Source organism: Astatotilapia calliptera, chromosome 7 (genome assembly GCF_964374335.1).
Source record: "Astatotilapia calliptera chromosome 7, fAstCal68.1, whole genome shotgun sequence".
Taxonomy (NCBI): Eukaryota; Metazoa; Chordata; class Actinopteri; order Cichliformes; family Cichlidae; genus Astatotilapia; species Astatotilapia calliptera.
This window is the reverse complement of record NC_137428.1, coordinates 33,689,319-33,705,203: the sequence shown is the minus strand read 5'-3', so window position 1 is coordinate 33,705,203 and position 15,885 is coordinate 33,689,319. Positions and strand designations below refer to the sequence as shown.

At 39.3% G+C, this 15,885-nt stretch overlaps 1 protein-coding gene across 4 annotated transcripts in view; it reads left to right on the top strand.

Annotated features, from left to right (window-relative positions):
• Positions 1–6,117: 6,117 nt before the first annotated feature.
• Positions 6,118–15,885, top strand: part of lrrtm4l1 (leucine rich repeat transmembrane neuronal 4 like 1) — a 73,715-nt gene continuing 63,947 nt past the window's right edge. For 2 of the 4 annotated variants that reach the window (XR_003272854.2, XM_026174307.2), the window contains exon 1: positions 6,119–7,371. Coding sequence is in view for 2 of the 4 variants with exons in the window: in XM_026174307.2 (XP_026030092.1) it covers positions 7,368–7,371 (4 nt within the window). In the remaining 2 variants the exon portion in view is untranslated. Of the gene's footprint in view, positions 7,372–15,885 lie in introns of all 4 variants that reach the window. The other 2 variants (XR_003272853.2, XM_026174308.2) reach the window with 2 other exon arrangements.

Here is a 15,885-nt window from a genome sequence, read left to right as displayed (position 1 = left end):
GTTTGTAGGAAATTAAGTGAATATTAACTTTAAAAATTAAACACTATTTATACCAATTTCACTGACTACTTAATAGTATTTCCTGCAAGATAAGCTTTTATATTACTCACTTTGGCCTGCCAATCGATATTGCAAATTAAATATTCAATCAATACTGAATGTCAGTCCAATTTCCATCTTGTATTAGTCGAGTGCCCCCACTGAATCTGTCTTTCCAATAAAAAACAGGTCTTTTAAATAAAGGCTAAATATTTGTAATACCTTGCTTGGCTGATGTACAGAATTTCATCCCCAAAGACAGGCAGATGTAGACATGTGAGTACTTATTGTGTTTTCTTTGAAAGTTAAATCTCAGCCCACATAAATATATCAACAGCAGTGATCACAAAACGGTGTATAACTGAAGACAGTAGTGAGATCTTTAACCAGGTCTTCCCACTAACACCTGACCTGTCCAGAGGTTCAGTCAATGAGCTCGTCAATAGCTTCAATGCTAAAATGTTAAATGTAATGGACACTATTGCTCCCATTAAGGTGAAGGTTATCTCTGGAAGGAAAAAGTCTCCATGGAGAAACTCCACACTAGTGAAAAATGAAAAAGGAGAGTGTAGGAAAGCTGAGCGCAGATGGAGAAAAACAAACCTCCAGGTTCATTATGACATCTATAAAGAGAAACTTCACAATTATAATTTACAACTGAGGAGGGCAAGGAGGTCCTACTTCTCTGACATCATCACCAAAAACAGCCATAATGCTCGGGTCTTATTTTCTACAGTTGACAGGCTAACAAACCCTCCTGTGTCAGTGGCAGCTGAACTTCATTCGACCATGGCCTGCAATGACTTTGCCAAATTCTTCACAGAAAAAATCCAAAAGATTAGACAAGCAATTGGTACATCAACAGCAGATCCAGACTATGTACTGTGTCCACTGAAAAACTGTTTAAACACCATGAAACAGTTTGACCCTATTAACAGCAAAGACCTGGAGGACATCTTAGGTCAACTGAACTCCTCCTCCTGCTGTTTAGATGTCCTGCCAACAAGTTTTTTCAAAGAGGTCTCAAAGACTTTGGAGTCAGACCTGTTACAGATCGTCAACTTTTCTTTATTATCAGGTGTGTTTCCAGAATCACTAAAAACTGCTGTAATAAAACCTATACTGAAAAAGGACAATCTTGACAAGACACAAATGAACAACTACAGGCCGATCTCAAATCTCCCATTTTTAAGTAAGATCATTGAAAAAGCAGTTTCTCAACAGCTCAATTACTTCTTAAAACAGAATAACTGCTACGATGCCTTCCAGTCAGGTTTTAGACAGAACCACAGCACTGAAACTGCTCTGACCAAAGTGTTTAATGACATATGTCTGAACACAGACAGTGGAAAAATGTCAGTCCTAGTTTTACTGGATCTCAGTGCAGCATTTGATACAGTTGACCACAACATATTACTCAAACGACTGGAGAACGGGACAGGTCTTTCAGGAACTGTACTAAACTGGTTCAAAACATACTTAGAAAACAGGAAATACTTTGTATCAATAGGTAACTTCACATCTGAGCAGACAAGTATCACATGTGGAGTTCCCCAAGGTTCCATCTTGGGACCCCCTCTGTTTAACATCTACATGCTCCCACTGGCACAGATTATAAACAACAACAAAATAAACTATCATAGCTATGCAGATGACACACAAATATATATCACAATGTCACCAGGAGACCGAGGCCCTGTACAGGCTCTTGGTAAATGCATTGAGGAAATTAATGACTGGTTGTGCCACAATTTTCTCCAGCTAAACAAAAACAAAACTGAGGTAATAGTCTTTGGTGCCAAAGAAAAACGATTACAGGTCACCAGAGAACTTCAATCTATACATCTAAAAACCACAAACCAGGCGAGAAATTTGGGTGTAGTGATGGATGCAGACCTAAACTTAGAAAAACACATTAAGACAATAACAAAATCAGCTTTCTATCACCTCAAGAATATTTCAAGGATAAAAGATGTGATGTCTCAACAGGACCTGGAAAAACTAGTCCATGCATTCATCTTTAGTAGGCTTGATTACTGTAACAGCATCTTTACAGGTCTACCTAAAAAATCAGTCAGACAACTACAGCTCATTCAGAACTCTGCTGCTCGAGTCCTCACTAAGACCAAAAAAGTGGACCACATCAGTCCAGCTCTGAGGTCTTTACACTGGCTGCCTGTCCGTCAGAGGATAGACTTTAAAGTTCTGATGCTGGCCTATAAAGCTCTGAATGGTTTAGGACCAAAATACATCAGTGACCTCCTGACCCAGTATGAACCTTCCAGATCCCTCAGGTCATCTGGATCCGGTCTTTTATCAGTTCCCAGAGTCAGAACCAGACACGGAGAAGCTGCATTCAGCTTTTATGCTCCTTATATCTGGAACAAACTCCCAGAAAGCCTCAGATCAGCTGAAACACTCAGTTTATTTAAATCCAGGTTGAAGACTCACCTGTTCTCAGCTGCATTTGAATAAAGCACCAAATCCGCACTTAAGCTTAAATTTCAAAACTTATATTTTAACTACTGATTTTATCTACTGTTCTGATTTTATCTGTTTTGATTTTATATACGGTTTTGTTTGTTTGTTTGTTTGTTAATTAGTTTGTTTGTTTGTTTGCTTGTTTTAATCAATTTTAAATCATGCTTTTTATTTGTTTTTGTTTCTAATGTCTCTGTAAAGCACTTTGAATCACCTTGTTGTTGAATTGTGCTATACAAATAAACTTGCCTTGCCTTGCCTTGCCTTACTTAAAACTCCCTTTGTGCTTGTTCTACTCTGGAGTAGCCACCAATAAGTCCACTCACATAGAAATAAACGTTCTGCTCACATTATCTACAACATGAGGTATTGATCACATGATCTATAACCTTGGTACACACTTTTCTAATAAAATTAAGGTCTCCGTTTCTAGTTTCAATTTTTACTGAATACATGATAATATTGTGTAAATTATAGAGTTGTGTTTGACAAGCTGTTACCGTATTAAATTTTGAAAATCCCCCCCTCTTCTTCACTCTTTGTGGTTTCAAGACAGGAGGGGATAGGACTTCAGTCATAATGGGCAATGCTATGTCCATCTTTATATAACGTCTACAGTGAAAGTAATACCATGTTTTGTCATGTCTGGTCATTTAAGTCTTCCCTTACTCTTACCACCATCCACTAGCTAATCTAGTTCCATCAACCATCCTCACTCTGTCATGGTGGACACTTCTATCTGATTCCACATGACATCTCTTTGCTGACACCACACTTTGTTGCAATTCAATCCTCCTCCTCCTCACTATCAGCATTAAGACCTTGTCTGCGGTTCAGAAGAAGGAGGAGGGACTGTGCATCAGGACTTTAAAGCCCTTCTGATTTACAGCTCCACCTCCTTGCGCCTCTGGCTCCAGGTGGCAGAACAAGCTACAAACCTTCAAACTTGCTGCTCAATATGCTTGTTAAATGAAATTTTACAGTACTTCTCACTCTTAATCACAAGTGTTTTCTCTGTCTGAGCCACTGAAAGTGTTATCGGCAGATTCCACTTCAAAAATGTGTAAAACGCTATGGAACATGTAGCATAGCTGAATGTTTTTGAGCTGTGTGGTATGCAAAGAGCTGAAAGGCTGAGCCTTGGGAGCTTCAAGGAGACATGGTCAGCTTGCTAGTTGAAATTCAACTAAATAAATAAATAAATTCATGAGTAAAATAAAGGCGCTCTTGTTAGTTTACAGCTGGTTCAAAGAAAATGACCATATCTGACATTCAAAGATGTTTTGATCCATAAAATATCACTGTGCTTCTACAGCTGTTCAGCTCAGCGACACGAGGAACAAACAAATAGGTTGGAAAACATGCTGCTTTGCATCTGTGTGGCCCAGTTTGTATTGACATTGCTTTACTCCTCTTATTACACATGAACCCTGCCTTTGAAAATCAGTGGAATATATATATAACATATATACAGAAAATTTAGTAGGCTCTAAATAAAGAAGCCAGGCTGCTCACATCAGCGGAGGGCCCGCTGTCCTTCACAAGCAAGGATGCAAACATCCAGGGAATACGTCAATGTTGCCTGCATTATTTATTTATTTATAATAAAGAAAAAAAAACTTGTTTATTGCTCATGTAAGTGGACACGTCCCAAAAGCATGCTTTTTTCTCAGAAAATCTCACTGAGCAATGCTTTTGCATTAATTATTGTTTTGACACTAATCGGGAAAAGGGATGGTGAACAAGTGCAAGAGACAGAGGGAGAGAAATGGTACTGACGAGATGTAAGGAGAAAAAGAAGGAGATCATCTGGGAGACAGACAGAGAGAGGGTGAGGGAGGAAGGAGACAACAGGTGTGTGTGTGTGTGTGTGTGTGTGTGTGTGTGTGTGTGTGTGTGTGGGTGTAACCCGGGTTTAAAAGATGCATAAATAGTAAAAGATAAGTGAAGTCTGAGTAAATGAGGGCTACATGTGTGTGTGTGTGTGCGTGCGCACAGACAGATTAAATATTAAATATATCCTTATACATTTTCTAGTAGAATTTTTAAAGAAAAAACAAAACAAAACTGATCAGCAAAAGAAGTACCCCAAGGCCCACCAGACATTTGTGCCCAGGGGTCCAACAACATAAAAACAACTGTTGGAAATTGTTGGGTATTTAACCCCTTGTTGTCTCATTGGAGGTGGTCCAGAGTGTCGTTGCCCACTAATAATCATGTGAGTTACCACATGAGACAAGATGTGAACAATGGTGCAGGTCATTATCATCACCAGAGCAGAGGTGTGATTCTTGTATGAGACATTTCCCAACACCACCATCATTTGCGCTATTGTGGTCACATAAATGAAGGTGTGAGTGGGAGATGAAACACCTGGGAATGGATCTCAAGACTTGTAGCTGGCTGCTGGCTGGAATTGTAAGTCACTGCCTCCGTTCAACAATACTCGTTCATTCATTTTCTCAGTCCAAAATGTGAACATTAGCATCTTTCTAACACTAACAATGTCCTTTCTCTAGATGCAGGCGTCCAGCTGAGTCTTGTCCTGTTAACGTAGCTTTCCTGTGCTATGCCTTGTGTTTGTTGAATGGCCGTTTGGTTTCTCCCATGTAAAGGATCCTCACTGAAGCCTAACCAGTTTTGTCTGAGCTTGATGCTGTGTTTGAAGTGTCCTGGAATGTAATGCTTGAAGAAATTTCTTCGGAGTTCCTCTGACAAACGCGCAATTGAAGAGATGACAATCTTGTTCCATTAGTCCCCCTTTTTCTCCATCAATAATGTCTGAGGTTCTTTCCTGTGCAAGTTCACTAATTTAAGTAATTTATGTTTGTGTACTCCTTGACTTACGTGGCAATGACCCTCAGGACCACATTTAACAGGACAACTACGGGTAAAATATCACAGACTCTCAGATGTTTTAGAACAGAAGAAGCCTCCTGGATGAAAGGTGAACTCACAAATCAGGAAGAAGTCAGTTGTTCTTTTCAAGCACTCAGTGGAAGCAAATTATGTGTTTGTGACAGTCTGCTAATACCTGCTAATAAGCACCTAAAGAGACCGTTTAATATTGGTTCTTTGCTAAGTGATCTGTGATGTGTAGACACAACACTGGCTCATCCCTTGAGTTTGGTGCCTTTTTTTAATACTTAAATGATTCACTGGTCAGTGTTAAGTGCCATAACAACAAGAAGAACAATGGTCAGTTACAAGGATTGAAAATGAGTGAAAGCAGCCAGTGTCCAAAGAAAAACTTGGAATGATCTCCACAAAGCCTGGAAACAAATTAAAAAAAAAATTCTGGATCCTTGGAAGCAAAATATTAGGAAACAAGTAGCAGCTCGAGACTTTTACACAATACTACAACACTCTAACTTTTGACTCTCAGGCTCTTGAGATGTGGACTGTTCCTCAATAAGGCACTTGTAGTGAGAGTGAGAGTGAGAGAAAGATGTGTGTAAACCTTGCACTTTCAATGTCATGGTGTTATAAAATGTTCAGTGAATCACTTTAGCCCACAGTCTGTCAAGCCTAAACTTAAAGCTATTTCATAATGGGCACATTTTTATAATTGATCTTCCTTTTTTAACTCTGTGTCTGAATCATCTAAAATAAAGGAAGTACCGTTTGGGTGACTTAACACCATCCCAGGGATTAGTCAGAATGTAAAGTGAGTCAAAAAAGGAAGCACCAAATCAAACATTTGAAATCATTATAAACTGGTATCGTCAATGTAAGAGAGGAATGCCATATCAGAATGTAATTTTTTACAATTACGCAAAACTTAAACAACCACTATCTCTCTGGTTTCTCAGCAGTAGTGTCATGCCATCCTACAGAGAAATATCTGGATATGTTTCAATGTTTTATTCCTCTATTTTTAATTAGCCCGACACCCTGTCCAACAGTTTCCCCGCTCTAACAGGTTTCCCGTCGATCTATCTGCAATAATTATGCAACACGAGGTGGGATCAGGCAGGCTACCCACTCATGATATAATGACGACCACATATAGCCCTCAGCATATCCTCCACACCTGCATAATAGACTTGGAAAAGCATGTTAAATGGGGGGCGGCTCCTCCGCTGATTTGTGGTGGCGGTGGAAGAAGCAGGCGAACCTAAAGAAAAAAAATAAGAACAAAAGAAAATAAAAATTTCATATATGACCAAAAATATGCCTGCAGCTGTTGAATGCTGCGTCGAACGTGTTCTCCCTCTCTCTCTTTTTCTTTCTCCCACATGCGCGAACACACGTTCCCTCGCGCGGCCGTGCGCGCACACGCAAACCTCGCCAAAGCACTGCACAGGAGCCCCCGACAGTGCCCGTGCTTGCTTGTGCTCCGTGCCTAGCGCCTCTGCTGCTCCGCTGGACGATTGCGCAGAGGACACCTGGCGCACAGCCGTTCATTGCAAGCGATCCCAGTGGTAAATGCTCGTTTTAACCTCTTAACTTTTGCAGCGTGACTGTTTTGTTTTTTTGGTTGCAGTTTTGTTTTTTTTTTTTGTTTTTTTTTCTAAAGATACCTGCTCCGAGACCAAGGGTCTATCAGGGTAAAAGAACCCTGTAGAGCCAGGCGTTTGGCTTCCAACTTAGGGCTTAATGACACGGCTATTCGCGACAGGTCTGGAAAGTTGCTTCGTGTGAGGAAGCATGTGCGCAAACTTTAAAAGCTTTTTTATAATCAAGAGACAGTTTTTTCAGAATGAAGGCAGGTGAGTCACCCGTGGCGTAAGGGGCGAAAAGAGCTCCTCGGCTCTCCAGGTACTGGAAAGACAAGAGAGAAGAAGTCGTGATCTGTGCGGTGGATAGCACTACGGAGGACGGAGGGAACGGACCGATGAGACAATATGGGTAAGTAAGTGGAGAACTGTGTCGTTTTAAAACGATTCCCGCCCTTTGTGAATGTGTAGACGTTTAGGGGGAAAAAATCCCCAAGTCTTCTGTGGCATATTAATGCGCAGCAAGCTGGCATCTCCTTTATTTAAGAGCAGGAGACTACTTTTGTCCTATTCGCTCAGAATCTGTGTGAGTACTTGAAAAAAAGAGGCTTTCGTTTTCTATTTGGGAATTTGAGGAGAGGGGAGAAAGGAAGGAAGAAACAGACGGGAGAGTTCATGCTTGTGAATATCAAGGCGAGGAGACAGAGAAGACTACTGTCACCTTGTTGGTGTGGAAGTGATGTAGCCCTAATCTGAATCAGTCGACGAGACATTGCAACACGAGCTGAAGCTGAACAGCTCATTAATTGTCCTTGATTTTTATGCTGCAATGGCAAGTTTGTTCACCCAATCTGAACCTGACCTGAAACGGGCAAAAAAAAAAAAAAAAAAATGGTGGTGAGATGTGCCTGTTTTCTTTGGCTTCCACCTCATACCCCCTCTTGTTTCTCCTTTCTAAGCACTGACATGTTTTGACTGCCCCTCTTCTCCTGACAGCTCTGGGTATCTACAATCTCATCCCACACTGCCTATCACCTCCTCCATTTTACTGACTGTGGGTGCTCCAAAGCTAAATTCACTCCTCAGCCTTACAAACCCACACTTCTCTTCAGTGTTTCAGGGGATTCTTCGTGTTCTGCAGCTCCAGCACTTTTTTTTCCTTATTTTTCTTCTTTTTTTTTTACATATACTTGGTCCTCAAACAAGTTGTGGGTGTTTGGGATTGTCACTGAATATGCGATGAAATGACGCTGTCACTTTCAAGCAGTCTGGAGCTGCTCAAACAGAAAACCTCATGTTTCATGTCCTTTCCTTTCAGTGCAACTTTTGTTGTTGAATAGCTCAGTGAAAGACTATTATTCATATCCAGGCATGCACGAGCGCGTACACGCACCATTGGACCAGAGCATGTGGTGCACTGAAACCTATATGAGTTGTTTTCTTTTTTCCTAACTCTTCCTAACACTGCAGCCACTCTTTTTGTTTGACTTGATTTTCTGTTGGATTTATGCGCCTTTTCTTTGTTTTTATTTTTCTATTACTAAATCTAATGAAAAGCTGAAACAGGCCCAAGGAAAGCATGGTGCCTACACATCTGTGCAGAATTGTGGCATTTTCCCAAGTAATGAGGAGCTTAGTGCTGCTAATGAGCACATTTTAATTATGTCATCACAATTACTATAACCCAGAATAAGTGGCTGCATTTGTTAGGATATCCACACTTCTCACTAAAGCGCTCTCTTACATCCCAGTCGCACCCATCACCTTGTTTTCCCTCATTCAGGGGCTGATTAATTAGGGGAAGTTTATGCTGTTGGCAGGGCTGAAGTTTTCTTTGTGAATTCAACAATAAAACTTGGCATTATCTTAATATCATATACAGAAAACTAGCAGCTGAACAGTTTAGCATCAACAGAAGATTGCTCAATTGTCCTCTCATTAATCAATTAATAGCTTGGTCTAACTGTGAATAATTCCCATAACAACTTTCTTCACTGTGCCTGTTTTGCAAGACTGACTCAGCTTCAATGCATTCAATTTGCATTGATTAAAAAAAAAAATAGAAATGCAATAAAATGTCACATCTCACATTTTTCTTTTTGACCATTTCATGTTCAAAACTGGTAACAAACAATCAAGTAATATTTTTACAGTGCGTAATTTATCAGTGTGCAATTTCACTGACAGCTAAACAGCGATGGATGTGAACTCCCCGCTCCATGGCCCAAGCAGTGAAACTTGTATTCATCCCACAACAATAAATGACACAAGGAAGCTACATTTTCAGCTCCAAGAGTGAAGCAAGAGTTTCTGTGACACGGCATCTCTGTGTTCACCAGTCTGTCCGTACACACTCATCTACTGTAGCAGAACTGAGCAGACAAGAGCAACAGAGCCGTTAGACTGAAATAACGTCCCTTATATTCAATAATCCGTCAGTTTCCTCAAGCAGACTGAGACGCTAATTAGTCCACGGAGCACTCTTGAAAAGCCTCAACTGAATGTCTTTGAAAACAAAGAAAAAAGAAAAGAAAAAAGAAGAAGTCACCTGTGTGCACAGCTTTTTTTTTTTTTTTTTTTTTTTTTAAATTTCACATTTTAAGGCTTATAATAGTGCAGATAATTAGGAGATCTACTGTTGTTTATAGGTTGCTCTTGGCAGTAAACCATCCACTTTTCTGCAGCTCCTGCAGTCTACTTTTTTCCTCAGCTTCTTACATTCATGTTGCCAGTAATACTGCCAAGTTTTAATCAGATCAAATATAGTAAATAAGTTTATGTAAAAGACAAGGTCTCTCTGCCCTATGGATTAAAACTATAACAGAACTTGTTGCAGTTTCCTTTAGACTTTGCACGACTTTATGACTTTTACAAAACCCTGTCTCTACTTTATAGAAAACATCGAGACAAAAAAGTCTGACTTTGAACAATCTAAACAGTTGTAGCTCTAGCTACTTTAAAACCTGCTGAAGCCACCACTAAGAATTATTCTCTTTGTGAGGAATCTTTCCTTATTCTGAGAATGACTGAAAGTCCCCATTAGTCATTTTTTTTGCTGAGGTTTAGTAATATGTTCTGTACTGCTTCCCACTCGTGCCATCAAACTGTCATAATATAGCAGATTCTTTCAGTGTACCTCCAGGTCATTGATTTGAAGGGTTTTTGTCCCTGTTGTTGTGCAGACTGTTGGGCTATTTTGAAAAGCAATGCCTTTTCCAATTTTTTTTCCTTTTCTTGAAATCCTGCAATGACTTCAGCTGTGAATGGCTTTCCCAAACAATGTGTCCTGCACATTGAACTGATACGGTGAAATATGGGCAGACACACAAAACTGAGAACAAAGTCTGGCAGTAAGAAGTGGGAGCTGAGCTTGGAGAAGAAAAAGATTCTGCAGCTAGAGGCATATGATAACGTTTTATGCCACTGAGGTGCATCACGGCCTGAATTTGGTTGTCATGGTTTTACATTTGATTATGCAGGCTTCTTAATATTTTGGCTTGATTTGCTTTCTTTGCAAGTCCACCAGCCTGAGCAACAGAAAAGATAATTAATTATCCAAAATTATTCTGGTCTGCTACGATTCTGCAACTAAAATCACTTGGTAAATAGGAAAGAGATTTGGGTTTTGGTTAAAAGAAACCGCCAATGACATCATCGAACACCTCTTACTCAGTTACCACAGTCATTATTCATGTGGCCACAAGAGGTCACTTGTCAGAAAACTTTAAACATAGTGAGTTGAGAAATAAAAACAACATTTCTGTCAAGCTTAAAGGTTCTTTATGCTTGATAGTTAGATGTGATGATATAAGGTTAAATTTTCGCTTAAATACTTATTTTCTGTCAGAAGTTGAATATGATAAATGTACTGTCAAGCAGTACAGTGAACTCAGTGTGATCTTCGAGGCTAACGATGCAAGCAGCAGGAAATCAAGGCTAGTCAGACCAGGAAATGTTTTTCAAATTCTCTAATTTTCCAGCTTTTGTGAGCCAGTTGAAATGACAGGAGTGGTACTTGTTATGGTCTTCTGTTGCTGTGTAGCCCATCTGCTTCAGCGTCCAACATGTTGTGAATTCGGAAATGCTCTTCTGCACATCTTGGTTGTAATGAGTGGTTATTTCAGTTACTGTTGCCTTCCCATCGGCTCAGAGCAGTCTGGCCATTTTCCTCTGACCTCTGGCATCAACAAGGCATTTTCACCCAGAGAACTGCCTCTCACTGGATATTTTCTCTTTTTCTGATCATTCTCTGTAAACTGTTGATATGGTTGTGTGGAAAAATCCCAGCAGACCTGCAGTTTCTCAAATACTCAGACCAGCCCATCTGGCACTAACAACCATGCCACTTTCAAGGTCACTTAAATCAACTTTATTCCTCATTGTGGTGCTGAGTGTGAACTTCAGCAGGTCATCTCAACCATGTCTAGATGCCTAAATAGAGTTGCTGCCATGTGATTCTCTGATTAGTTATGCACCTTACAAACAGTTGAACAGGTGTACCTAGTGTCGTGGCTGCTGAGCATCCATGTGTTTGTCATCAATTTTGATTATTGAAGACTGTGTTCTATACTTCCTATTGTATTGAAGTATAATATATATCTTGATACTATAAGTAATGGTTTCTAGTTAATATGTTAGACAAATCATAACAATATTGTTATTGAAAATGTCTTGACTGTGTTCATTTTTTTTCTCTCCCCACAATCCAATTTTCCATCACATTATCCGGTGGCAGTGCCTGCAATCTTCAACTTCATTCAACTTTTTATGGTTATATTTAGACACTCAAAGAGAGTCGTTAAGGTTACGGTGACTTGACAGAGGTGTTTGCTTCAGCTGACTAAAAGCACAGTTTTTCTCTAAGCTTAACCAAAGAAATTTCGTTGCCCAAATCCTAAACAAAAATCTGGATGAAACCTGTGTCGCTGACTAATGGCGTATCTTCTTAAACTGGCCGCAACTATTATGCATTAGGCAGACGATGAATTCAGTTGTAAAATGCAACTCATGACTATGTTGCACTCCCTGCATGGAAGTACATGACATCACTTTATTCCAGTAATGTCCCCCACACTCCAGACCTGTGCACATGATGACAATTTGTTATGTGAAAGAACCTGCAGTGGTTCTAACTTTGGCAGAGAAAGTGTTAATTTATGTAGTAGCCCATCGCTCATATGACCTGTAAGAGGCTGACTTAGAAATTAGATTTCCAGGGGCTTTAAAATAATGAAAAGTAATGACCAACACTGTCATTTATTCTGACTACCACAGCATCCCTGTGTATGCTCATCTTCATGTGTGTGAAGACACATGAAGAGAAGAAGAAACTGTTCAGATAATATTTATGCCAGTTTTGTGCCTTGGATATGTTTTATTCAGAGCAATTTGTGCATTGGGTGCTTTATTCTGATGAATTTCTGCCAGGAGTCTTGATTTTTCAGGTTAGCAAAAGCATTTTGGAAAAAGAAAATGCACCTTGTCTTCAACTATCTATGCTACCCCACTTTTTTTTTTTCCTTTGGTTTTCACTGGAGCCAGTTAAAAAGAAAATGTAAGAAGCAGTTAAAATAATGAAGGCAGAATCCACGATCCAGAGTTCAGATATCTAATGCAATATAGCTTTCTCAAAGTAAAATGAGCTGGTTACAGCATGAGCAACAGAAATCATTAAACTGATTATAATGCACATTGGGACTGACTAATCACTGGCACAAAGTGTTGAATTCTGATTAAACATAAATGTGTCTTGCCACAATTTTGGATGAAAGTAGCCTGCAATGCTTTCGACCTTTGCTGATTACCAGCATGCCACCACTCACACGCGCACGCATTTGGACACACACTTATGCATTAACATCATCTCTGTTGTTAATTCCTCAACATTTACAGCAGACGCGCTTTGCAGTGGCTAGCTTAAACGGTTCAGTTTGTGCTGATCTTTTGACATCAGCACTTATATTGATCTGCAGAGCTCTCTGGCTCTCTGCACCGATTTATAAACCAATAAGCTGTGCATGTGTGTGTGAGTGTGTAGGCCCATAGGAAAGGCAGGAGCAGTAAAGTTCTTGATATGTACGATGTTATGGGGCTGTGAAGAGTTTCAGCTGTCACTGACAGCCTGAGATGGAAAGCGCTGTGGGTGTAAAGATGGAAGACTTTGTGATATGGCTGATTTATTGGGTGGAACAGTTTGAGAAGCAGCCTGTCTGCCTCATGCAGTTTGATGCTGCCTGGACTTTAAAGAAAAATCTTTGTGTCTAAATGCTGATTCTTAAAAATTATATAGGTAGGTAAATAAAAGGCAGATCCACCCCAACCAGAACAGTAAATTCCATCATAATAATGGGACAGTTCATCCCAAAATCAAATTTATGTAAAAAAATTTCTGGCCCGTAAATCTCTTTATCCATCAAGATTGTTTTGGTGTGAGTTGCCCTATTTTGGATGTATCCACTGTATGAAGATGTCTTCTTTCTTTTAAACATAAACAAACTAAATGGCACTGACCTTGTGATGTGCAGTGTGCCAAAAAATACATTAAAAAAAAACTCAGCAGCAATATCTCATTGCAGAAGTCATGACCTAGTTACTCCAAGCAATCTTACATAGTGACTTTTTCTGTCTTTCTGACAAACAGTATCTGCCAACCAATAGAAATATTCAGCCATTTAATATTACAATATGACAAGGTGGAGATCATCAAGTGGTTACATTGTGTCTCATAAACTGGCTGATTTTTGGATTTCTATGTAATGATTACTTGAAGGGAAGCTTTGTGTTTATTTTTTTGGAAGACCAAATTCAGTTAGTTCCTGTATAGTTAAAAGAAGACAGACAGTTGTACAGCTAGTATTTCCAAACTGGACTAATTGCACCAACGCAATGTAGATGGATAAGTAGCGCCAAAGGAAATAATATGAAATATTTTTTTTGGAGTGAAACGTGCTTATTACTTTATATTGTGCATTGTTATTTGTGAAGAAATTGCACTTAAAATTTTGTGTATCTTTTCAACCAAGGAATTAAACGTCTTCCACTAGACTAGAAAAGATAAAGAGTACAATAGCTAGATAAAATAGCAGATATCAAGGTATAATAAAAAGTGTCCGCTGTTTGATAACTTTAATTACACTCCTGCAGCTTCCTGTCTTTCATGGATCTTCGTAAGACACGTCATGTCAGATCAAAACATTGCAACCACCAGATAATTAAAGTTTTAATGGGGACGTTAAACAGTACTCTGACATCTCTTAAGTACCACAGATTTCCATCTATTATTCTCAGTTTTCAATATGTCATTTTTGTGATAGTCTGTGATATTCAGAAACACATAGGCTACTCACACATGCATAAACAGATGTGTATTTATGGATATTCATGTGGCTCAAAGTCACACCAATATCAGGCCAACAGTATGGCTGAGAGAAAACTGTAGGCACCAGACCAGAATGGGCTGGCTGAAGCTCACTTTAAAAAGTCACATGGCTAAGAGCACTTCCATCCAACTCTTCTCATTAAGGCTGGCTTTTTCGAAAGCGGGCAGCTTTCATGGGCATGAAAACCTGGTGGTATAAAAATGTTGACATTCAAAATTACCAATTAGCCCTTTTAAAGGTCTTCCTCTTTGCAAATTAAGAATGTGGTGTGTACAAATACTCTACATTAGGTTGTGACTTGTGCGAGACATCACTTTAGTCGTCATGTTTTTATTTGCTGGGCTCCTTCGTTTAAATGACATCGGTTAGAGCGCCAGTCTAAACTGTAGTAATGATTATTTAATTGGTCGACACCTCCAAAAAAGAACAACAAGTGAAAGAATTAATTCATTTCCTTTTTGAAACATGATTGCCAAATTACCTGATGTGGTCTGGCAAATTATTTTCAAGAAAATTGAAAATGTTTTGTTTTGGTTTTTCTGATGGAAAATAAAATAATTTAAGATTACCTTAACCCTTTAGTTTTAGCTCATGGAAACATAAACAAGATTCATTTATTTTTAAAGAAGTAAGTTCATGGGTAGGTCATGGCCACTTGCTTTAAACCATTTAACTAATTAACATTTTGTGATCATCTAATTTTTGTTCCGTTTTTAAAATGTAATGCAAATCCTCACATTGCTAGGCAACACGTACCTTTAGACATGATGTTTCACACACTCTGGCTCATAGATTTAAAGCTCTATCAAATTTGAAAAACCTGAAGTTAATTTTCAGTAATTGTTTGCACATACTCAAATTAAAACAATACAGATCACACCCAGTCTTTCTCCATTCCAGCTGCGATACTGTGGTATTCTTTCTGACACACACAGACATTATTTCCCCTCTCCTCCCCTGCTTCTATCTGTCAGACAGACATCCAGAGATGTTAACTTTCTGTCGCACCACCACTTTCCCTGCCATACTTTACTGGCAACTTTATCCAAATGTCTTTATTTTCCGTGGGGTTTCAGTTACATTTACATTCTGCTTTCCCCTGCAGCAGTCCCTTAGACCCACAGGCTCGTTCTTCACTGTAGCTAGCTAAAGAAAAGTCCTTTTCCTGACATTCTTTGACTAAGCCATGAATTTGCTGTCTTTAACTGCAGGTTAATATTAGCTCTTTCATTTAGGTCTACAAACTGATTCCTGCATCAGTGATCTCTGGTTTTACTGTCTGCCCGTCACAACCAAGAATTCTCAGTGGAAGCAGCATATCCATCGTTAGTCTTTACTTTCAGCACCTCTGCACAGGATTTATAAATAGGTATTGATGTTTGTTACAGTTAGTTGTGGATAAATAATAAATGCATAAACAAGGAATTATGTTACTCATCCTATTGATCTGGAATATTATATGCTTAAGGGGCATTCACACAGGAGGCGTGTTGGCCTTTGGTTGCCTGAAATGTCACTACAGGCTCCAGTTGCTTAGGTAACCCTGA